Here is a 25,200-nt window from a genome sequence, read left to right as displayed (position 1 = left end):
CCACGAAAGTTTGGAGTTCCTAGCACAACTTTTTCATTCTGGGTCCGCTTCTGCTACAATCAGGGTTCAATTGGCGGCCATTTCTAACTTTCATGTTGGGTTGTCTAATTCAAACATTGTCTCATAAGCTCTGTAAAGCCTTTTTAAGAGGGTCTACTCTCCTTAGACCTCCAGCGAGAGATCCCCCTCCTACTTGGGACCTTAATTTGGTACTAACCTCCTTAATTATGCCACCCTTTGAACCTGCGGCATCCTGCTCCATTAAGTTTCTATCTTGGAAAACACTCTTTCTGGTAGCTATTACTTCAGCCAGACACGTCTCTGAACATCAGGCACTATGTGTTCGTCCTCCATACTTGGTTTTTCATAAGGACTGGGTTGATCTAAGGACTAATCCCTCATTCCTTCCGAAAGTCTGCTCAGAAAACAATTTAAACCAATCTATAGGTTCATAGGTTCGTACTAGGCTATCTGCCCTAGGGCATTTATAAGCTTAGCCAGAGTGTGTGTGGCTTTCGCCACCCCTTGGGATGAGAATACTATGCCCATTTAGGGTTTAGTTTACTGTGCCTCTGTCTAGTAGTGACACAGAGATGTCCTCCGGGGTAAACCTACGATCTCCCATCCACTTGTCAAGATTTCTCTTGAAGAGAGTTAGTGAGGGGCTCTGCCTAACATGGACTGGGATTCTGTTCCAGAGTGTAGGGAGCCTCTGGGTTATGAATTTGTCCCTCCAGCACGTCCTGTTTATTTCTGTGTTGAGGTTTAAATCTCTTGCTCTCGTGGCTCTGATGGATTTGGATTTTCTGAGGTGGAGCATGTCCATTAATTCCGGACTGGACATGGCCTTGTACGTCAGGCATAGATCACCTCTGAGTAGGCGGTATGCAACTGAATAGAGCTGGAGTTTCTTCAGCCAGGCAGCATATGACATATGTTTGAGACCCTTTATCCTCTTGGTGAGGAACTTTTGGGGTCTTTCCAACTGCTGCAGGTGTCTGGTAAGATACATCCCAAATGGGGCATTGTACTCAATCATGGGCCTGATAAGAGAAGAGTATAGGGGCACAATGACCTCTCTTGATCTAGATGTGAATCCCTTCATGATAAGGTGGGCAATACAGCAGGTTTTCCTAACCAACTTGGCAATGTGAGTGTCAAATGAGAGGTTACTGTCAACTTGGGTCCCTAGGTCCCTGATTACCTCTTTCGTACTTAATGGATTACCACCTATGTGGTAATTTGTGGGTACCTTGTTTTTCCCAAAGGGTATGACTATATATTTTTTGGCGTTCAGTTTAAGGCCATGGCTCTGGCACCAATTAGCTGTTCCTATGAGGCCTCTCTGAAGGATTCTTGTGTCCGCTGGAGTATCAATTATGGCGCCCAGTTTGCAGTCATCTGCGAACTTTGTCAGCCACAATCCTCCTATGTTTGCTTGCACCTTGGAAAAATAAATGCCGAACAAGAGGGTTCACAGGACTGAGTCCTGTGGGTCACCGCTTGTGACTGGCTTAGAGTCTGACATGGCTCCAGCAATTCTGACCTTGTGGGTTCTGTCCTTGAGCCAGTTTCCTGTGTTTTTCCCTAACCACTCCAACAAGGCAGAATACAAATTACACCAATTGGACGTTCATAGACAATTGCATTTTTACTTGCATAGGACTAAGGATATAAGGAAGTCGGACCAACTATTCCTTTTCTATGCGTTAGGCAAACAAGGTCTACGAGTTTCCAAAGTAACATTATCCAGGTGGCTGTCTCACATTATCACTTTCATTTATCAATTGAGGAACAGAGTTGCCTATCAAACCGAAAGGTCATTCTACTAGGGCTTTGGCCACCTCTGTAGCCTTCCAATCTGGGTTGCCCATGGATTCTATCTGTGCAGCTGCTACGTGGGCAAATCTTCATACCTTTATTTCTCATTGCAAGCTAGACATGGTCTCCAGGAGCAGAGCTGACTTTGGTTCCACTGTTCTGAAGAGTCTGTTCCAATGAGCCGCCCTGGATTGTAGGTGCTAGGGATGCTGTCCCAACCAGCAAGAACGAAGGTGAGATAGACAACTTAACATAAAGAAGTTATGTACCTACCATAACGTTCCATGTTAGTTATCTTCATCTCGCCTTCTTTCTTGCGTCCCACCCTCCGTCCCCCCTATTGGATCGAGAGGAGTTTTGGTTTCACTGGCTGAGTGTTCTCTGGTTTATTTCCTCTTCTGACTTAGAGAGTATGACAGGTATGCCCAACCTGTTTGTTTGGACAGGTTGATTCTCTGGCTATGTCTGGGGTTAGCTAATTCAAACAAGATCTGGGTAGCTAGTGCTAGGCAGCATGGGATAAGGGGTAGCCTCGAGCCAGTAAACAGCTCTCGAGCTATAGAAGATGGCCGAGTCGGAGCCGAGGATCAGCTCCGATCCCAACCAGCAAGAAAGAAGGCGAGATGAAGACAACTAACATGGAATGTTATGGTAGGTACATAACTTCTTTTTCTCTAACCACAATACATGTAAAGGCAGAACTAAATAAGAGCCTAAAAGAATACATTGCAGATACAAATTGCTGAAACCTTTTCATCTGTCTTGAAGAGTATTTGCCTCACCTTGAACAGCAAAAATTAGTAATGTAGTTTCACAACTGACACTAAGACATCAGTCAGAATATTTTATGTACTGGAAAATTGTCATACAAACCATGGAGTGCTATAAATTAATAAAATTAAGCACAAAATGAAACTGTGCATAAGTACTTGTCAGACTTTGTGGACTAGAATGCATTTAAAACTGGTAATACCTATAAATTGGATACCATAGTCAGTTAATACATTTTTATTCTCTTCATAGCACAAATGCGGGGAAAGTTTACTCATAGCTCACCATCCTCTGGAAAGTTACTTTGTAGTAATACTTTTGACTCTACTGTGCTGTTTCATTTATAAAACTACATAAAACTTGAAACAAGTTCTCAGCCAGCATCCCACAGAGCAGGCTTAGTGTCCTTTACACTTACAAAGCTGTATGCTTGCTGATTCTGTGGCATTTAGCAATTTGTAGCAGAGCTGTAAAATTGTAGACTGTTGTTTCTAGTGCATTCAGTCCAAAATATGTTTCTTCCCTGTTTAGTAGCAAGCCCTTGCTTTCTTTCCCTTTTTATAAATGTAATCACTACTAGTTTAGTGAGCTTGAAATAAGTACACTCATTGACCTAAGGGTGACCCAGTTGTTTCAGATGCTGTTACTAAGTACAGAACATCTTTAAAAATGTTGTAATAATGCCCATTGCTCGTCTTGTATCTAGGATAACACCCCATTTCTTCTTTCTTCTTGTAAGCAGTGTTTTACTTGAAAAGAAAATCTTGCCTCAGATCAAGAAACTTCTAGGCTTTGCAGTGCACTATAAAGCATTTGGCTTTGAGCTAAGATAGGACACTCCCTCCTTCAGGAGGACCTTGTTCCAGCAGCTTGAAAAAGCATAAACCAATGTATTACATAATCATGGAAAAACCTCTGAAGCTAGTTACCAAGTAATCTACACTCTGCATGCAGGGGGCCTTAGAAATCCAGTCAACCCCTCAAGAGTCCTGTGGACTCCAGACCCAGTGAGGCACAGCATTTTCTGTTCATAGCATCTTTGGACGCTTACTGCAGTGTGGTGGCTTCAGCTTTGTTGTGGTCTAAATAGAAAATTTCTCAATGTTAACAGCAGGATTCTGGTTTGAAGGTAGTTAGCAGTACAGGTCTCAAAAAAGCATCCTCTGTTGCTAGGTTTGCCTACTATTTTCTTCAAGAGATGGTGATTCAGTTTAGGAGGTTATTATTTTAGTCTTAAGCAAAAATGTTAGGCTGACCAAACCACCTGCATTTATTCCCTTTGGGACATTTAGCCTTCAGACGCCTGACCATTTACATCTGATTGATAATAGGTGTTTCAATGAAAAAATATGTTGCTTCTTGGCAAAGGGCTAATGCAATGAAACTTCCCCATGCCAAGCCTCCAACTGGAAGAAAAGGGTAGGCTTCACCAGGGCAGTTGTCTGACTCAAGTATCATTGAAGAATAAGAACAATACCTGGCACATAGCAGCTTGGCTGTACATGACAGTGATGAGGAGAAATCAGTGTCTTACCCCCTAACCACGGAAACCCTAAGTTTCATGTGAACACTTTAAATGTGGGACAGCAAAGTGTTATATTACATACAAGGTGCTGCCTGTTTTAGCATCCAATGATGCCTTCGACACTGCTTCCTTAGAGCTCATTCTCAGCCACCAATCCTAGAAAGGTGGAAAGATTTTGAGTGTAAGGAAAGTCAGAGTACTTCTAAAAAGGTCCTGTGGCCGACCCAGTAATGGATGCCATCTGAAGATCTAAGCTAGCTCCTGCCAATAAGAAACATTCCAAATGACAGACTGATAAATACTTGGACTTGATGTGTTTGATAGATTTGCAAAAAAAATGTATCATACTTATTCTCCTGTTCTACTCATTTCTTAAGAACCATCAACTACCAGAGCCGCATATTGAAGTACCGAGGTGATATCTAAATCAAATGGAAGATGTGGAAGAGGACATACCAGATACAACCCTAAAGTAGACTATTTTGCACTAACTCGCACTGCAGCAAAAGTGAGAATTTGTTATTCAATATTGTGCATTAAAGATGCTTGTTTAAGGCAGCTGCCTTACATACTGTTAGCAGGGGGCATTCATGACCGAGTCCTGCCCCATTAAAAAATGTCAAAAGAAAGATTTTGAATGCCTCTTGGACAGATGTTTGGAAACATGAAGAAAAATGAAAATGTAACAGCTTTTCTGTTCATCAGCCCTCAAGTACAGTAGGAATGCTTCTACAATCAATGGTCTTTTACAGAAAATAGTCATGTTTTTAGTAGTTTGAAAAAAGGCCTTTGAGAAAGGCCGTGGAAGGAAGGCATGGTGCAGTGCAAGCAACACTAATTGAACCTGTCTACCCAGTCGCATCTACTCCCTCTCCTCCACAGACTGTCAGGAAGGTCAGAATTGGTGACATAATTCAGTCTGGCCACAGACATCATGGTAAGGGAGGTGACTGCCTCATGAATCATTGAGATATAGGATCTTTCCACTATTTGTTGTATGCCTTCTTTGTCCCCTAAACAGGTCTTTGTGGAAGGCCCAATTCTAGATGAACTCTTCACCCTGATTCCTTTATAGTAGTAGTCCTTCCAGAAAAAGAGAAAATGTTCCGATCAAGAGTGTTTGTGGTTATCTGAAAGGATGGGTGTTGTAGACCTGATCCAAACTGTTTAGACATTCATCAAATCAGAGTACTGGTCTTGCATATCATTCTAGCCAACCCCCCACTGAGGTCACTTCAGTCATTGACTATGGCAGAAGATAAGCGCATACTCTAGGGTTTGTTGTTACATGTCATAAGTTTTATTACTGCGTTGACTTCATGTGCAGCACTCATGTTTTGTGTTTTAGCCTATGAACATCCTGAATAAACTGATTTTTTATACTATCTGTTCTTAGGTGCGGAGCAACCAGATGCCAAACCTAAATAGCATGTACTCTACAGAGCGCACTGCCATGTTGGAGAAGCTGGATGAAGAACTGCTGCCACCAGCTAAACACACGTTTGAAGTGCGAGCAGAGACTGACCTGAAAACTGTCTATAGGGCTATCCAGCGACTGTTGTTAAATTATAAGGTAGACTTGTTGATTTCCATTGGACATTCATAATTCTTGTTTTGCTTATTATTGTTATGTCTGTTACATCGAAATGTTGTTGAGGTAGTCTCATTCAGTAGGTAATTCACTTACAGCACAGACAGCCATTAAGGAGTGCATGAATGCCAAGCTAACGAGCCACAGCTGTCTATACACAACAGTGTGACAGATCTTTACCGACCTCGCATTTTGATGCTTGTGGCACAACTTAATGCATTCTATAACTCCTACACTACAGTAACATTGGAGAAAAGTCTTTGTGGGCACAGTCCCTATATACTCACCACAACCTCTACTACTAAATATAACCAATGCCAAGCATGCTGCAGCTTAAATAAGACACATGTTATAGCTGTCTCTAAATTTCATTTTTTTCTGAAAATAGACATTTGGTGGCAGACATGTTTTCCTACAGTTAAGTGTACTGCCTTGTTGCTTATGTTCCTTGAAAACACTAGTATGTCTTTTGTCCTTGACTAGCTTCACTAACTTCAGTGGTGGAAACACCCCTACAAGTTTTCAGGTGCAGTCTGCAAATACCACTGTATCAGCAGTCTTCCAAACCACATTACTAGGTGTAATTATTGATAATAAATTGAAATTTGACCTACACCTAGCACAGAAAATTAGAGAGTCATAATCAAACTAGGCTTCCTATATACAATCAAACCTTTTCTCACCGATCAAACCCATCAAGACATAGCAAGAACTCACCTTTTGCCACATTACTCTATGCCTGGGAGGGTGGCCTAATGGTTAAGGTGTTTCCCTTGCAAACACAAGGTGCAGGGTTTGAATCTCACAGGGGATAATTGGCTAGGATTAAAATGGCTCGCAAGGGCAGTTAGCTTAGTACTAATCTATGAACCTATCTATGAACCTCCCCTATACTCACTAACCTAAGTAAATCCGACATCACCAATCAACAAAATGGCAAAATTCACAACTAACTCCCCACATAGATCACACTACTGCTGATCTGTACAACTAAAATGGATAGAACTTCCCCATCTATTAACTTATAATTAACTTATCATCGCCCATAGAATTGTATATCAACAAGAAAAAAAGCTTATGCACTACAATACGTGCTCCAAACAGCAACAAAGTCAGAGACTTCTTCTATTCTAACTTCATTTCCAAGATCTGGAGCTGTATTCCACAAAATGTTATAGATACTTCCAGTTCCCCCAATTTAAAAAAAACTATTAGAAAAACACCTAATAAACAACTGGATCTGCTCTTGTACCTGCCCAGGCTAACTCTTCCCATACCCATTACCCATTACCCTTCTTACTACACACTTTGGCCAACAGCTCTCCTTTTCCATCACTCCCTTTTCAAAACTCTCCTCCACAGCTGTACACTTCCTCACCCTCCATGTCTCCCCTGCCCCTCCCTTCTATCCATAGTCCACCACTGTCTAACCCACCTATCTTCCCAACTGATTCTTCCAACTTCCAAACCCCAGCAGTATGCTGTGGGTAATTCCTCTGCTTTATTTATGAATTTCTTCGCAAATCTATATTATACTCTTGCGTATACTTTGGGCAGTTCATCTATCTCATATATATATATTATATCCATGTGCATAATTAACCAAATTCTTGCATATAATTAACCACATTTTTCATACTAAATGATTGTGAATATTACTAGACTAATTTGACCCTTCTGTTAATTTTTAAGTTTGCTATTAAACTGTTGGCTATTGCCTCTAACACATGGAGCTTTTCTCAGCGGGCCTCTGTTGAAAATGAGCTAACACCCAGTGAGACCTTCCCAGTAAACAAGTGTAAAATAAAATAAATAAAATAAAGGGCTTGTAATATTGTCCTTTTTCTAGTATCCTATTCTCTGACACACTGGAATCACAACTCAGGGATTTACAGCACTTAGACATTACACCTTATGTTTTTGTGGTAAGGATCACTACTATGGTTTGACTCCTTGTTTATGGGAGATAGCTGCTCTTCCAGTCTGACTTCCAGAAATTATCTGAATCCCCAGAGTAGAGCTAGGCCCCTTCCTAGGCAAAGATGTCAAGCCAGTGCACATCTGAAAGAAAAAGTAGTTTGTCATTTTCAGCAATAGTTTGAGAACCACTTTACTATAAATTTCTAAAAGTTTTTTTCCATGAAATTTGAGATATTATTAAATGGATAGATGTAGGATAGTTTTTTTTCAAAGATCCGTGATACCCCCCCCCCAAAAAAAAACTGTTACATGTAGTTAAGGAAGACAAGTTCCACATAAAAAAACTACCATGGGCATTCCCCCCACCCCTTTTTTTTAATTTCCTGAGAGTACCACTAAGTCATAAGCTACAAGTCCAGCTCTGCATTTAACAGAGAACTCTACTTCTTTGGGCCTGGAATTTTTGGATTTTTCTCATTCATAAGATGCTTGTAGTTTTAGTAAAAATAGTACCCATTCCCCCATTCCTAAGAAGCTTATAAGTGGTCATATATAAAGACTGTATTCTAAGACGAAACATGGGCACCACAAAGTGAAGCTGAAGATATTAATGGTCAAGAAACTTGTGGGCAGAAAGCTAGTGGCCGTAGTGGCATTACCATTTCTGCCAAGGACTGAAGGTGTTGAACAGTCCTTTAAGGCATCTCATGGCCCATGCCAATCTCACTGCCTGTTTTGCCTGCATTCTTACCCGTGCTGACCTCTTTTGAGTAAGACAGTAGGATTTCTTACCTCAGTACTACTCAACTTTGCTAAAATGACTCCTCATTAAGGTGAATGTACTTGTACAGTTGTACTTTGAAAGTAACTCACTCAGTATATTCCCATTCCCTTCCTCCATCCCCTCTAGATGCTTGAGTGGTGATTGTTAACCTTTTCTTATTATTTGGTTATTTGTAGTGTATCAGTGGTAGGAAAGAAGAGAACGTGAATAGGAACTCTCAAAGTGAGTTTCTTCGTCAGCAGCAGAGGTACTGCTCTTCAGAAGCTGCCCCAGTTGAGCTACATGTGAGGTCTATCAGGAGATGTCTTTCTGTGTCTTTTTTTTTATTATTTCTCCAAGTCTTTTGGGTTTCTAATACCATGATGGGCATGGACCCCGTTCCTAAGTCAAAGTACAATTAAAGTTCATGAAATTAGTATTGTTTCAATCTTTGATATTAGCCATGAGTACTCTTTGCAGCACCTGCAATGTGCCCAGTAATGACTCCTGCAATTTGTATGGGCTTGCGTGTATTGGCAACATATCTAAATACAATTGTAGATTTTTTTTTATAAGATCCGTTGCTCTTACTACTGTTGGAATTCTCTAGGTATTTTTCTTCCACATTGCTCTCATTTTTGGCTGCAGATCCTGATATTTTATGACTTTGTCTCTCTCTGTACGCAAGACACTGTAGTACTGGGTTTGCCAATTTCAATGAGCAGTGCTACTTTTGTCTTCTTTTCATGGACCACCAGATCTGGTTTTCTAGCATCTATCTTTTGAACTGTTGGTAATGGGTGATCCCATATGATGTAGACATCATCTGCTTGACAGGTGGATAAATGAATGAATATTAAGGATCTTCTGTCTCAAATGCTATCAAATAACTGGAGACCTAGCTTTATAGATCTCTCTCTGAGGGAAGATCAGGCTTTGACATGTTTTCTAAGTGCCTATTCTTGCAGCTATACTCAAACTTATGCTTCAGTCTGTGTAGAGACCCTTGACACACTCGACACAAGACGAGGAGGCCTTAACTGTCTGCATGTATTTTGATGCAAACAGGCGAAAATGTACTCCCTACAGTGCCTTTTAGTGGAGTGATTAAATACTTGATGCTTGTGTCAGTTATCTAGGTAATGTTCCTCCCCAGTTCATTAAATTTAGCATGGTCTAGATCTTAGCAGCATTTGACCACCCCCACCCAACACATAACCCTTCCTGCACTCATTAAGCCTTATTATTTCTCCTGTGGGGAAGGAACCAAGCCCATTTCTTTGCAGGGTAGGTTGAGAGCCTCATGGCTTATACCTTCCTTGACCTGAGCAAAAGTATAATCAGACCTTTCATTTCCCTTGGTGGTGCAAGTCTGGTATTTGGAGTGGGGCAGTCTGCTGCTACATGGACAGAGGATAATTTCTGCCATTGCTGCTTGCTCATGGGCATGGGTGTGTGTGGGTAGGGATGTGGGTGTAACTGCTGGTATGAGGAGAAACCACTGATGTAAGCATGGTCGTCCAGCCCTACTAAGGGAAACGGCTGCAGCTTCTCAGCCTGAGGTGGGCTAGTTGACAGTTGCCACCCATCTCCTGCCCCCATGCCAGTCCTGCCAACTCCTGGTTCTTCTAGTGAAATCCAGGCTGTCTGGGACAAAGTTGTGGCATTTTTCTGTTTTGACATTGAAGCTGGGATTTTGTTTGGTCATTTGATGGCATGTTAGTGTGCTGATGCTTAAGCATGTGAACGCAGGGCTTTAGCTGCAGCAGGGATCGTGTGAGCTGTGCAAGCGGTAAAAAAAAAATAGTAAACATGATTCAGGAACCATTTACCAATATATAGAGACATTTATTGCAGTTTTTGCTTGTCAACACAGCTATCACATGCTTCTCCACCCAGCAGGCAGTACTGGATCACACTGAATGCTATCCTTTACTGAGCATTTTGTGTAACCAGAAAACCGCTTGACTTTATTTTCTGGCTCCATTTTGATATCTGATGCAAATAAACTTGAATACAAGTCATCTTGGCAACAGACTTATACCACTTTACCTTTCATTCATTTTTGCTTGGGGTATTGTGCATTGACATCCTTTGGAGTGGTGCATCTCATTATTATAACAGCTTGATACTGTCTAATTCATCAGTGCCTAGATTTAAAGTTGGAATGACAGGGATTCAGCAATCTAGATGATGTCCATTACAATGCCAAATATGAATATAGTTGAACACAGACCACTGTTTCAATAACTTTTTTAATACATTTTTGAGACCAGGGAATTCTTCTGTAAAAGTTTTGCAAGAATGATGACTTAATGATCAGGGTATTCAAAGCATCTTTTATTGCTAATGGAAATAGTGTGGTCGCTACTGAAGTGCCAACAGTCTGGAGAGCAATTGGACGTAAATATCTGAAGTGTAATCTTACCAGCCTCATAAGCTCCGGATCCAAATGCATAACCAAAATAACATTATTGAGCTTGTCATAAGCCACAGTCCAGCATAAGTGTGGATCGCCCATCCCAGGCAGTCATGCTCAGTGGTCTAATCCTAGGAGAGGAGTACCTTATTCTGGAAATGTCAGATAAAGCATGCAGCTTCCTTCCAGTCTTCAGAGGAAAACTGATAATTGTACAAAGCTGCACAACCTGTCAAGCACTCCTCAAGAATGTAGCTGGGCAATTAGATGGTGCAGCAGTTTCTTTATAGACAAAATAAGTTTTCTGAGATACTTCTGTCTGGTGCAAGGTACATTTCTCGTATAGAACAAGTTTGTCTTCTAGAAGGCATGTCCTACCTCATCTTTGTTATACCCTTGCCCTAGCCTAACTCTTGGTCAAACCAAGGTTAACATCAAAAGCATAACCTTTGCTTGTATGTTAAAGGAGACGGTGTTATCCAGTGATCCAAACACAGCATAAATGTATGCTGAGAGCAGTTCATTTAGATCATTTGTACTAGCGCTCTCAAGGAAGGCACAAGTAGAGAATTAGATGTAAGGTGCCAGAATTAAGTTTCTTAAATTCCCTACATTTGACAATTCCATACCAGCACACCGAAACCGGGGAGGCCATATCTAAAGTAGAGCACGTAATGGTTCATCCAAGAGACTGGTTCCACTATCAAGTCCTTGTTCTCCAGATGAAACTAACTGGAAAGTTAAGTGCAGTAAATGTCTAAACATATGGGTTTTAATAGAAACCACCTGAATGAAGCTGAAGGTAATGAGTGAGCTTGCACAATTTGGCAGACTCGCTTGAGAATTGAAACTGTTGAATACAGATTGATCACTGAGAGAGAAAGATGGGAAAGAGAAGGTCTTAGGTATTTTAACAAAATCCATTTCATTATTTGGAGGCAGGAAAATCCAATCACCACATTTGTTGTGTTCAGAAAGAACTTGGTTTGCTTTAGGGAAATACAAGGACCTGGTGGATGTGTTCAGTTGAAGAGTGATGATTATTGTTTTTGAGGATAAAGACCGGATATGTTAGTGATGGTGGAGTGACTTTTGAGCTCAGGGCAGTTAAAGCTTGAGAGGCTAGTGGTGCATCCAAGACACTGAGGTTAGCTGCAGTCATGCAAGATTTTGTCTAGTTTGGTATAAAGAGAGGTCTGTAAACTTATGACAGGGACACTGTATAGAAGAGAAGGGAATGAATAATGTAGAGTCTTGACCTAATCTATTAGAAACTGTCCAGAACAGTAAAGGTGGTACACTTCTTGGTGAGTGTGTTGGATGATATCAGTATTGACATTAGGATTTATCTGTTGATTTGAGGTTATAACTTGGAGTTCGACATTGCTAACAGTGTTGAAGATGCTTGTCCAGGATAGTAACTGAGATTTATAAATAGTTATCAGTTGTCTTGAAAAATTTGTTAAATCTTTGTTTTTGTTTTACTTTTGTTGATGAGTACTAGAGTCCTCCAGCCAGAGTTGTGAATTTTGCAAAGGATATCTTGTAGTGGAGGTGGGTTCTGAGAACAAAACATAGTATTCATTTTTGTACTCCATATATTCATCTGCCTTCATCACTGGTGCTGCGTTTGATCTTCAAAAACTTTGAAGGGGGGGGGGTCTTAATACAGATCTCTGACTGTCCTAAAATACTATTTTGGAGAAGAGAGCATCTTCACACTTGACGGTTTGATTGCTCATTTGTATGTAGCTGTCAAACCATTCAACAGCCTGTGAGGAAACGAGTAGAAAGTCTGCATAGTAGGCTGGTATCAGTAATTTCCCCGAGTCAATTTTGGTCCTAAGGTAAGTTGTAAATCTCCATAAAGCATTTGTGCTGTGATCGGGATGTAAACCACATTGATAGACTGGAAATAAATTTTGCTGCAAGTGATTTCATCTGAACTCAACAAATCTGGTGATAGCACATTTTAAGTACTTTTGAAAAGTGAGAGCAGTGCAGGATGGTAAGTTGGTAGAAGAGACCTTTGTCACTCCCCATACTACTTTGTGATGGAACAGCAATTTTAATAGGAAGGAGAATGGGGGGATATTTTTACGCACATGAGATTATCTTACTGATTACAGGGTGGAGGGCTAAGCTTTGGGGAGTGGGGAAATATGTTTGATTTGAATCACATTTTAGGAAATGTTGACCAGAACTGGTAGTCTCATGTAGGTGTTAAGATTGGGAGAGGTGTTTGCTTCACTTACTTCACTAGTCTGGAAGATTTCAGTCCATAATCGCTTCATATTGTTTATGTAGGTCTGGATACATAGTGAAATGGTCCCTGTCTAATATGACACAGAAAATTTTTCACTTTGTTCCTTGGTGTTCTGTACTTTGCTAAAAGGTCAGGAGATTTGGTATGATGGCACTGACCGAAAGGATCATGTTAGTTCATGGTTTTATGGTTTGATGATGAGACTGGCCCAAAGAGTGCCTTGACTTTAATGTGCCTTTAGTGTGGAGGTGCTGCTGTATCAAAGATGGAAGTGATTTACATTGCTGTCTGGGTCAAGCCTGTGAAGGAGAGACTAGTCAGTTTGTCACTAAGTTGAACAGAGAAGGGCTGAACTATTCCATGTTGAGATTTAAGAGAGTGATGATGGTGATGGATTTTTTTTGACGTATTCCACCAGGCAAAAATTGGGAGGTGGTCACAACATGTTCTTCATGATTCCACACGCCTCCATGTTAATGGGAAGAGATGCTGTGATGTCCTGCCTTCTGGGCCAGTAATCAAGGAGCCTGAATCCTCACCACTGACACTGGTGAGGGATGTTCAGTTGGAACGAAAATATATACACACAGTATTTCCAGGTGCAGCTCTCTGCCTCAAGCACAATTTCCCTTAAGAACACACAGGAACACACTCAGTCCAGGGACTGGGTTTCCCTCTTTCATTCCAGGTGCCCAGTAAGACTCCCCACTGGTACAGCTGTAGAATTAATTCCTCAGCTGAGTGTTCAAACTGAGTCTCCCACACTCTGTCTGTGAAACCAGTGCTCTGTGTCCCTGCTTCAAGTAGCTGACACACACACACACACACACACACACACACACACACACACTGAAATTTGATTCTCACACACACAAACACACATGGGAAAGGCTGGCACAGATTTATTAGCTATGCCCCTCTGCCCAGACAATAATATAGTTGCTGTCACCAGACATTCCAGAGCCAGCTACCCCAAGGCTCTTACAAGGGTACCCAGTTATACTGAGTGAAATTAATACTAATACAAATGGTAATGTTGACCAAACAACAAGGCTTTCAGGAGTGGCCACAGTGTCACCAAATAAGTACAGGTACTCTCAAAGGTTAAAATAGTCTCTAAAGGACTAGCCATAATGAAAAATTATAATATATTTAATTATAAATAATAAAAGAACATGGAAATGATAAATAGTTATTTACAATAAATGCTAGAGTTTCAGTCACAGGAAATATTAAAATAATGCAGATGAATAGATTCTCACAGGTACAGAAAAACAGTACTTAACTAATCTCACTATATTTTCCTGAGTGATCTAAATGATTACTATTCCCTAGTACACTTACTAGAGCAAGGCTAGATGAAGTTGGTGAGGGATCCTTCTGTGTCAGGTTCCAAAAAAAAGACTGCACTGAGACATCTGTCTCATCTAGTATTAAACATCATTTTAGTCCTGGATTACAGAATAACAGACACATCTGGTCATCTGACCTCTGGTTCCCATACCACCCCCTTCACTAGCAACTGAAACAGAATTTAGCACATATGTGTTGATAACACACACACACACACAGCTGAGATCTGTTGCAGCTTCTGAAAGTCATAAAAAAATTTTCAAACGTTCACCCTTCCAGAGTAGCAATTAGTTCACCGCTAAAGACAGTACAGAAGGCTTCCTACAGACTTTTTGTCTCTGGCTGCTTTGAGACCAGTGAAATACAATCTTCATGGCTTATCCCAAGTAATTTAATTTCAAACTATTTTTCAAAGTTAGCTGGACAGCGATTAACCTCTTCTCTTCCAGTATCCCCTGTTACAATGTATTCATTTCTACAGTTACCATACAGTCTGACATACAGGTATATTTTTTTCTGTCCATCAGGACCCACTGTTGGTAAAATGTTTTTTTAACACAAGCAACTTTACAAATACATTTTCAACATTAACACCTGTACAAATCAGCATGATATACAAATGACATATATTTCTTTACAAAACTCCAGCTAGCTATGCTGACATATGTTACACATCTACTGCCCTACTTCTCCTGGCATAGCTGGCAATACCTCACAAGGCTATGATCTGTTTTAAGATACTTTTTTTTTTTATTCTGAGTTTCTTTCCCCAAGTCGAGCAGGAATTAGCTAGACAAGGCCATACAGATCTAGAGTGGAGTAGTGTGTCATCATCGGTCACTGTTGGTCTGTTATTGTAACCATTTTAGATATACTATATGTGAACCAGAAGATCAGATCTTCAGCTGTGTGACTGCTAGCTTCAAGGGGTATAAATGTGCTGCTGATGGTGATGTATTTAAATTTGTTGCATGTTTTTAGGAAGCCTGTTGAGTCTGTCTGATTTTGCAGAGTTGGAGAAGTGAGAGAAAGGAGGACAGATTGATCTCGTTTAACACAGCAGCACCACATCACATGTGGGACTTCTCTTAGAAAGTAGAATATTATATTCTGTTGGTAGGATTTCAGTAATCTTATTGGGATGAAGCCAAGTTTCACTTACTGCAAATATTTCTTGAGCATAAAGTGACATCCAGCTGTATAGTAGAGTGATTTTATTATAGTGGTCTCAGCTTTTGTGTTTTACCTTTGTGCCTTTGTGATAGAACCAGACATTATTGCAAGATGGTGGGCGAGTAAGGAGAGGAAAGACACTGGCCATGGATGGGGATGCATGTCCTCTGTTAACAGAAGACTTTAGTGATTGAAATGTTGCTGAAGGGTAAGAAATTTATTGAGGGAGTGAGTGTGAAGAAAAGGTTTTAATCTGAAAATGTTATGTCTTGTGTGAGCTGCAAGCTGTTTTAGAATAATCATGCTTACATGAATAGTAGACTTGATTAATCTTTAGGTGTAATTCAGAACAAGTCACATAACCACACAATGTTTCTGGGTTGCTCCTCAAAAGTTGTGCCCAGTGGGCTTACCCATTTAACAAATGAATACAAAAACATGGTGCATTACAAGTGCCTAAACAGGGGTGAGAAAAATGAGTGGATGAACAGTTATAATTAAAACAGCGATGAGACTTAGGGGCAAGATAAATCCAGGCCAGTACAAATGATGCAATCATTATATGTAATGAATAAGCAGTTGCTTGAAATTGAGGGGAAATATGATTACAGTTGATTAGATGGGGGTAAGATGTCCTTCAAGGATGCATCTGCAGTCATCACATATGGGTTGTCCTGCCTCAGGCAGCCCTTCGGTCGGCCAGATTCCAAAGTCTGGCACCATCTTCCTCAGTCTTTCTTGCTGCGTGGTGCCCGAAGCAGAAGCAGTTTGCAAGTGCCGGTCGGCCAGCTCCTGTAATTTCGCTATCCGAAGACTTCAAAAGCTAAGTACCCCATTGGGGACTCTTTCTTGCCTCAGCCGATGTCAGAAAAAGGTAATAATTGTTTAACTTCTGGGAAACAAATACCGCATAAGGATTTCCACTCTTACTGTCTTCCTTGCTTAGGCCCAGACCACGACGTCTCGGCCTGCTCTGCCTGCGCTTCCTTCAACCAACGCACTCTTAGACGTCGGTCGGAGTTCGCAGAAGAGTTTTTTGGGGATAGTTTTGCTTGCAAAATGCTGTCGGAAACCCCGACATCACATTTTATTAAGAAACGGAAAGACAAGGACCGACACACGCGGGCCGCAGTTTCGGCTGAAACCTCGGCTAGGCCTTCTGCGAGTGTCTTGGTCTCGGCTGATACCGAGTCCTTGGAACTTCCGAACCCTGAAATAAAGCAACCGACAGCCTCGGTCCCGGAGGCTCCTACCGAGACGGTTACAGAATTGCCTTCCGAAACTGGTGGATTGGAATCTACCGACACCATACCTTTAGATAAAGCTACACCAGCACATGGTGCAGCCAGGCCTCCTGCATCCATGTCTATTAAGGCCTTCACCAGGGCTAAAGCTGCAAAACACACTAAAGCCATGCCTCCCAGAGTTATTCCTCAGGGACCTTCTTCTAGTTCACAGATTTTAACTTTAGCAGAGGACCTGATCTCCTTAATTAGGGGCTCTCAGAATCATCCGGACAGGGGCTCCCAACCCCCTCTAGACAAAAGGCCCAGGATGGATCCCCCTGATCCCCTTTCTTCAGAGGAGGCCTCTGTTGGCTCGGATCACTCAGACTACCAGGAGGAGGCTTATTCGGCCTACGAGGATTCGGATGCAGAGGAATCTATTCCCTCAGCCTCCCCTCTTGAAGAGCTTTCCTTTGGGGAGACCCTTCACACTATGAAAGAGCATTTCAAATGGCAGGGCCAGGAATATTCTAATTCCAGGAAAAGACTAAGAACTTTTCTTCATTTACCTCAGCATAGACCTTTGGCTATTCCTCCTGTTTTAAATGTGATTGATGTATATTCTGACTCTAGTATGACCCCTGACACTCTGCCTCCGGCCCCTGTTAAGCCTGATAGGTATTACAGGGTCCCGGACACACATAATTTTCTTTAAGGCCCACTCTGCTGACCCTGAAACTATTTCACAGGGCCCTAAAGGGGTTGCAGCTGTTACTAAGAACCCACTCCCCTCTGCAAAGGAGTCCAGGGCATTAGAGAGATGGGGTAAAAAAGTGTATACTTCTGCCACTCTTGCTATGAGGGCATTAAATTGTCAATTTCACATGATACAGTATCAAGAGTATTTGTTAGAAGAAATGCATAAGAAATTGTCTTCTGAACCCCTGGACAGTAAATCCCTTCATGATCTGGTACATAATTCCCAGCAGGTTAGCAACCATTTCTTGCAGTGTGGTTATGATGCATTGGAAGCTTCATGTAGGTCAGCAATGACAGGTGTTGTCATACGCAGGCATGCTTGGCTGAAGGAACAATCTCTGCCAGAACATGTTAAAGCTAAGCTTTTGGATGCTCCACTGGAAAAGCAAAATTTATTTGGTTCCACTGCTCAAGCCGTCCTAAAGAAATTTGAGGAAAAGGCAAAATCTGTACAAACAGTTAAGGATTTTCTTCAAGTCCAACCTCCTAGATTCAGCAGAAACTGGCCTTCCAAGAATTGGTCCTTTCCGGACACAGAAAGATTTCAAAGGGGCAGAAACAGGCATGCCAGAGGTAGAGGCCAAGCTAGGGGCTCCTACAGAGGCCGTCAATGGCAACCTCCAATCCAGACAGGCAGTTCAGGATCTGCAACTGCTGCACAAGGACAAACTCAATGACTCTGCTTTGACTCCGCCAACCAGGGCTCAATTAGAAGCACCTTTGGGCGGAAAGCTTTCTTTATTCTCAAGAAATTGGCACAACATTACAAGAGACAAATGGACACTCCAAATAATAGACAACGGATACAGGTTCCATTTCCACACATTGCCAAAAAGAAAAGGCATACCAGGTCTGCCACCAAATCAAAGGACAGAGGCTTTGAAACAAATCTCAAACTTACTTCAAATGAAAGCCATAGAAAAAGTTCCTATTTCAGAACAAGGCCAAGGATTTTACTCCAGACTATTCCTTGTTCCAAGAAAAGAGCATCAATGGAGACCTATTCTCGACTTGTCCGTACTGAGTACTTATCTCATTGTGCCAAAATTCAAAATGCTGACTCTACAGCAACTCCTTCCCATGCAGGGCAAGGGGTCTTGGCTGGTTACTCTAGACCTCAAGGAGGCATACCTGCATGTCCCTATCAGACAACGTTGCAGAAGATACCTCAGATTTCTTGCAGGGTCAGAGCATTATCAATTCTCAGCATTGCCCTTTGGCTTATCTACTGCGCCCAGAGTATTCACAAAATGCCTGGCATCAGTAATAGCACACTGCAGACTCCAGGGGATTCAAATCTACCCATATCTGGACGACTGCCTTATACAAGCGGACAACCAACAAACTCTGATAAAGGACTTAAATTATGCCATCAATCTTCTACAGGCCTTGGGATATACAGTCAACATGCACAAATCAAGACTTGTTCCATCCCAAAGAATAACCTTTCTGGGTGCGGATCTAGATACAACCACCCAAATGGCTTATCTCACAGAAGAAAAACAAAGTCAACTACCGGATTACTTCAAGAATCTGACAAGACAAACGCAGCTGACTGCAAGGAAAATCCTGCAGGCCCTGGGTTACATGGCATCCTGTATTCTTCTGATTCCACAAGCAAGGCTACATATGAGAAAGTTACAGTGGTACCTAAGGAGTTTATGGACGCAGCACAGTCACAGTTTGGAAAATTTAATCCCACTCATTTCATGCCTTCACAAGGAATTTCTGTGGTGGGCTCAGGCCAGCCAGTCCAACAGAGGGCTGCCCTTCACAAAGCCAAAAACCTCCCAAACTATTACAACAGACACTTCAGACCTAGGTTGGGGAGCACACATGGAGGACAGAGGTATCCAAGGACAGTGGTCACGAAAGGAGCTATGCATGCACATAAATCAAAAAGAAATGCTAGCAGTGATACATGCAATAGAGGCCTTAACTCTTTCTGCATCAAGGCCATCTACTAATAAGGACAGACAACACCACAGTTATGTGGTACATAAACAAGCAAGGAGGTACCCATTCTTACCCTCTGTGCAGACTGGCAATGAATCTATGGGATCTTTCCTTGAAACTCAATATACAGCTACAAGCTCAGTTTGTGCCAGGGAAGGACAATACACTGGCGGACAGCTAAAGCAAAAATATCATGGATGCACACGAATGGATGCTGCACCCAGACATTTTCCAACAGATAACACAATCTTGGGGGAGCCCGGACATAGATCTATTTGCATCCCCCCACAATCATCAACTAAAGAAATTCTGCTCAAGGACATACCACCCACAAGCGTGGAAAGTGGACGCCCTCTTTTTCAGCTGGAGAAATCTGACCATGTATGCATTTCCTCCTATTCCATTAATGACCAAGGTGTTACTGAAGATCAGGGCAGAGCAGTCAAAAGTGATCTGATAGCTCCGGACTGGCCAAGACAGCACTGGTACCCACTGCTAAGGAGCATGTCACGTACAAAGCCATGGCCCCTACCCCTCTATGGCCACTTCTACTGACACAGCACAGATACAAAACTCTTCACTCCAACCTGAAAACATTGCAACTAACAGCGTGGAGAATACCTTGACTCCTACACAGGATAAGCTATCCCAGAGAGTACAGAATATTATTCTGGAAGCTCGCCGCCCTTCCACAAGGAAGACATACTCAGCAAAATGGAAAAGATTTCGCATCTGGAACACCACAAAGGGCCTAGATGCGACAATGATGAACATGGCACATATCCTGGAATATTTAGCAGAAATGTTCCACAATGGACTGTCTTACTCTTCTATTAAGATTCATGCTTCAGCAATTTCAGCAGAGTACAATACTGATCCCCCTGTCTTTTCTCATCCTTTCCTAAGACAGTTTCTAAGAGGGATCAAAAACATCAAACCTCCTAGGAAACCACCTCTACCTGCTTGGGACCTTAACTACGTGTTGGAAAAACTAACACTGCCTCCATTTGAACCAGCAGCATCTGCAGATCTACAGTACCTCTCATGGAAGACTGCTTTCCTTCTGGCAATAACCTCAGCAAGAAGAGTTTCGGAATTGCAGGCCCTGATGGCAGTTCAGCCATTTATTATTTTCCATCCGGCTAGAGTTTCATTAAGAACTAATCCTACTTTTATGCCAAAGGTGGTATCCAGGGTTTCATTGAATCAAGCCATTCACTTGCCTACCTTCTTCCCAAATCCACAAAACAAAGGGGAGAAACTGCTGCACACCCTGGACATTCACAGACAGTTGCGCTACTACTTGGACAGAACTAAAGGTTTCAGAAAAACTGACCAGCTGCTGGTAGCATATTCTGCTGGTACTCAAGGAAAAGCAATTTCAAAACAGACAATTTCAAAATGGATAGGAAATTGCATCCGCTTTTGTTACTCATTTCATGGAAAGACTGTACCAGCTAACATTAGACCTCATTCTACGAGAGCCACAGCCACCTCCACAGCCTTCTTAAGAGGGGTGGCTACAAAAGGCATTTTAGAAGCTGCCACATGGAGCTCCATGCATACATTTGCCAAGCATTACAATTTACCTCTATATTCCAGATCCAGAGCAGGCTTTGCTACGGCTGTCCTGCAGGGTATCTTAGCTACACCATCCTTTTCCTAGTGCCTCCACCCCCAGATTGGCTATGGTATTCTACCCATATGTGATGACTGCAGATGCATCCTTGAAGGACATAGTACAGTTTTGTACCTACCATAAATGTAGATGTCCGATAGGTATGCATCTGCAGTCAGGTTTACCCTCCCTCCTTCCCCTCTGTGGTACTCCTAGGGTGCTTACCTCTCTATTAGCTAGCTGGGGGATCTGTTATGGTGTATTTGTTTTATACACATATATATATATATATTTCTGCAAATGTTTGGATTTTTTATTGCATTTTTCCAAATTTAGCCTTCCTAGAGGGCACCTGGCATCTGGGGCAAGAAAAACTGAGGAAGATGGCGTCGGCTGATGCTTTTATACCCCAGGCGTTGTGACGTCGGGGAAAGGGCGACATCAGCCGACGCCGGACCCAGACTTTGGAATCTGGCCGACCGAAGGGCTGCCTGAGGCAGGACAACCCATATGTGATGACTGCAGATGCATACCTATCGGACATCTACATTTATGGTAGGTACAAAACTGTACTTTGGAGTGACAGCAGTCAGTGTTAAAGTGAGCTCAGTTTAGGGAAATTGGGGCGGGAGCAGATGAGTTTTATTGAAAATGTGGTATAATTTACATGTACTAACAGGACAGCACTGAATGCAGTAACTGTAAGTAAATAAAAGTACACTTTGTATAGCAGAATGAGAGGCTACGCATTGCCATAAGATTATGCCTGACATTGGCACATTGGCTTCTGGCTCAATTTTTTTTTTCAGGATAGCAAAACTCAAGTTCACTTAGGGGAAGATACTGAGGGGTTTGACTGCAGATTGCAATCCCTTTCTTGTGGAACACGCTGAGAGGTGGATTTTTTTTTTTTATTTTGAGTGTGCAGACATTTGGCAGTACAGTGCATTACAAGTTGGTTTTTGTAGCTGAGCTGAAAAATGTAGTGTCTCTCTTCTCTCTATGCCTAAATGCTCTGGCACCTAATTTACAAAGAATGCTGGGCAGTCTCACTTGGGGCCCTGAATGGGGTGGAGGGTGATAGGGCTGCCTGCAAAGAAGCAAAAGAGAAAGTTGTTAAAGTACAATGTTTGTCTTCCAAACTGGTCCAGATATGATCATTTGTTCCAAAAGCATAATTTAGGTGTAATAGCAGTAATTATAAGCAGCCCCTGGTGCACTGGTGAAAGATGCAAGTTTCTTTAACGGAAGAAAACAGGTTGTACAAGATTAAAGTCCCAGATTCAGAGTAGTAGCAGGCAGTAAAAATCTTGGAGGTGCCATCAATTAGGAGAATACTTTGTCATGTTACTTTTACCACTTTCATGAGACAAACAGAAAAATATGTTTTTGCCTGCTTTAGCTGGGGGGAGGGAGGTTTGGCAAACCTATTACCAAACTTTTTGTTCCCAGTTATCTTTTTGCAGAATTTCATAGTAGTAGAGCAGTGGGGAAATCTGTACATGATTTGATGAAGCCTCAGTGATGTCATTAGTGCCTGGTTTAAAGGTATTCCTGATAGTAGTCATGTGGTCTTTCTCCTCTCATATATAATACTACATTCAGCCTTAGACAGCTAAGCCATGGGCAGGAAAGACTCTTATCAAAACAGTAAGGCCTGTAACGTCGAGGCAGTAACTGATTCATACAGAAAATGAAGAATTCTGTTTTCACTGAATGGAATCCACCAGCACAAAAAAGATATGCAGGCATTCCTTAAATATCAAAATTCAAAACCAAATTAGACCAGTAAGATCACTTCCCCAAAAATATATCCAAAACAAACTTAAAGCGAGAGGTGATGCTGCCACTCCTTAAATATGCTGTCTGCACAGTACAACTGTGGAAAAGGCCTAAAAACCACAGCACTGAATGATAAAAGTGCAATTAAAGCCCACACAAATACCACTCAATTCTCCCTGTTCACTTCGCCTGTGACAAAGCATAGTCAACACCTAATGTACGGTCATCAGACACAGAAAGTCAAAATTACAGCAAAAGCACCCATGTTTACTTATACTTTTTTTTTTTTTTTTTTTTGTGGCACTAGGTATTCGTGAAAGTGGTTGATTATTTGATGTGAACCCTACAGGGTGGGGTCTGGCAGGGCAGTCTTTATTGCATGCTCCCTTAACCCTTCACTTTTCCGTCCTTATTGCTTGGGGCTTACCCACATGAAGTAAGGACTTACTTGCTGAGAGTGCTTCAGAAAAAGATACATGCTTTTTGTAAATATCTTCAGACATTCAAAATATTTGAGTGTCTCAAAGAACAAACCTGTTCGTCAGTGAGGATTTTTAGGAGCTGGTATTTGTCTTCAGGGTGTCTCACTATTTTCATTCATCTATGGCAGAAATGTAATGGATGAAAATGTAGACATTTTTGCATTACTGAGATCTGAAGGTATATTTTGGTTACGATGTGTTTATTTGAAGTAAAGACCTGACTGCTGTCTGAGATGCACTCAAATATTTAAATAATTTTGTGTGTTTATCTAAAGATAGGTATGCATCCAAGCTGCAGCACCTACAGTTAATTCCCGTTTCTCCTATTCATTGCAGGATGAACGGAGAGGTCCTACTCTGATAGCTGTACAGTCTAACTGGGATATTAAAAGACTGGCCAATGGCATGCCTGTCTTTGAGGAATTTCCTTTGGTCCCTGTTCATGTTATTGATGACATCAGTTATAATGTTTTGGATTGGCAGCGTCATGGTGCTCGTCGAATGATCAAACATTACCTCAACCTTGACAGCTGCCTGTCACAGGCTTTTGAAATGGCAAGGTAAGTAAAACTAAGAAATTACAGTAACGTTGTACTTTCATAAAATGAATGCAATTTGTTTCTTCCAGATGTTCAACATTAGATCAGTGTTCCAGTAGCCTATGGTACTTGGGTTATATCCTGCCCAAGGATATGACCAATGGCCAGCTTTCAAAGCTTCAGGACACCTTCCATGTGTTCCTGACTGCTGGCTTGAGCAGAGATGCATAAAAACAGCAGTAGTTTGGGCACCAAAAACTTGAGTATGTATCCTCTACAGGCTTCACGGCTAGGTGGGTAGCTAGCAATCCTTCTAGGCCGGATAGTAACCTGCTGGGCAAAACCTTCCACGTTTTCACTTTTCTGAAGAAGAGCTGTGTGTTTAGTGATTGTATTGATTTTATGCTAGAAAATTTGTTTTATATGGACAGCTTTGCCTTACATAAGGGGATATTTGCCTTGTGGATACTTGTTTGAAAAACTGTGTAAAAAGTAGTTTACTATTTTCTACATGTTTGTTTAGACTTAGTGTGTTGGAGCAGGAGATTTTGCTTTTGGGAACTTATTTGATACATTTTTTTTTTTTTTGCTTTTCTGTTAGGATGTTTACTGATTCACACAAGCTATCTTTCAAGCTTCTTTCTTGGCTAAAGCATGGAACATTTACTGGTCTCCTCAGTTATTCCTTCTCCAATCCACAAGAAAAAGAACATTTTGCAAGAGTCTTAGTGTCAGGCCGACTTCCTTCTTGTCTTGGCCACTGATGGATGACTCTGCTGTGGCCGGAGCTGGTTCCTTGGACCACTTATTGATTTGTCTTTGTCCCCTGCTGTAGCATCTCAGGAAGTCACTATGGAGAGCTAGATACTTCCAGTCCAGCCAAAGGAAAAACACTCCTCAGTCTCATGAGAAGAAGCAAGTGAAGGCTTACTACATAGTCTGGCTAGAGTGTCTGATTCCCGGGGTGTTCTGCTTGCCACGAGTTGCTGTTTTTTTCAGGGAGTCTTGCAGGAAAAGAAAACAAAAAATTAAGAATGTTACTTCCCCTTTCCTGTTTCTTTAACTGTGATCAGGAAAGAATCCTGAGACTTGCGAAGGGATTATTTTCTGCTTTTAATGTTTTAAGTCCTGTTTTTCACTGACGGCAACAGAAAAAGAAAAAATACTTCCCCTCACATTCTGCTGATTCCTGCTCGGTGATTTCTTCTCAAGCAGAAGATACTGATTCTGTGGAAA

General features: G+C 41.7%; 1 protein-coding gene across 1 annotated transcript in view; it reads left to right on the top strand.

Annotated features, from left to right (window-relative positions):
- Positions 1 to 25,200, top strand: part of POLE (DNA polymerase epsilon, catalytic subunit) — a 1,031,469-nt gene that overhangs the window by 725,955 nt on the left and 280,314 nt on the right. The window contains exons 35-36 of the mRNA XM_044069769.1: positions 5,514 to 5,690; positions 23,762 to 23,985. Coding sequence (XP_043925704.1) covers positions 5,514 to 5,690; positions 23,762 to 23,985 — 401 coding nt within the window. The remainder of the gene's footprint in view (positions 1 to 5,513; positions 5,691 to 23,761; positions 23,986 to 25,200) is intronic.

This window comes from Protopterus annectens, chromosome 4.part0, assembly GCF_019279795.1.
Source record: "Protopterus annectens isolate FY-2018-M chromosome 4.part0, PAN1.0, whole genome shotgun sequence".
In the NCBI taxonomy this organism is placed as follows: domain Eukaryota; kingdom Metazoa; phylum Chordata; order Ceratodontiformes; family Protopteridae; genus Protopterus; species Protopterus annectens.
The sequence above is the reverse complement of the archived record's forward strand: the minus strand, read 5'-3'. Positions and strand labels throughout refer to the sequence as shown.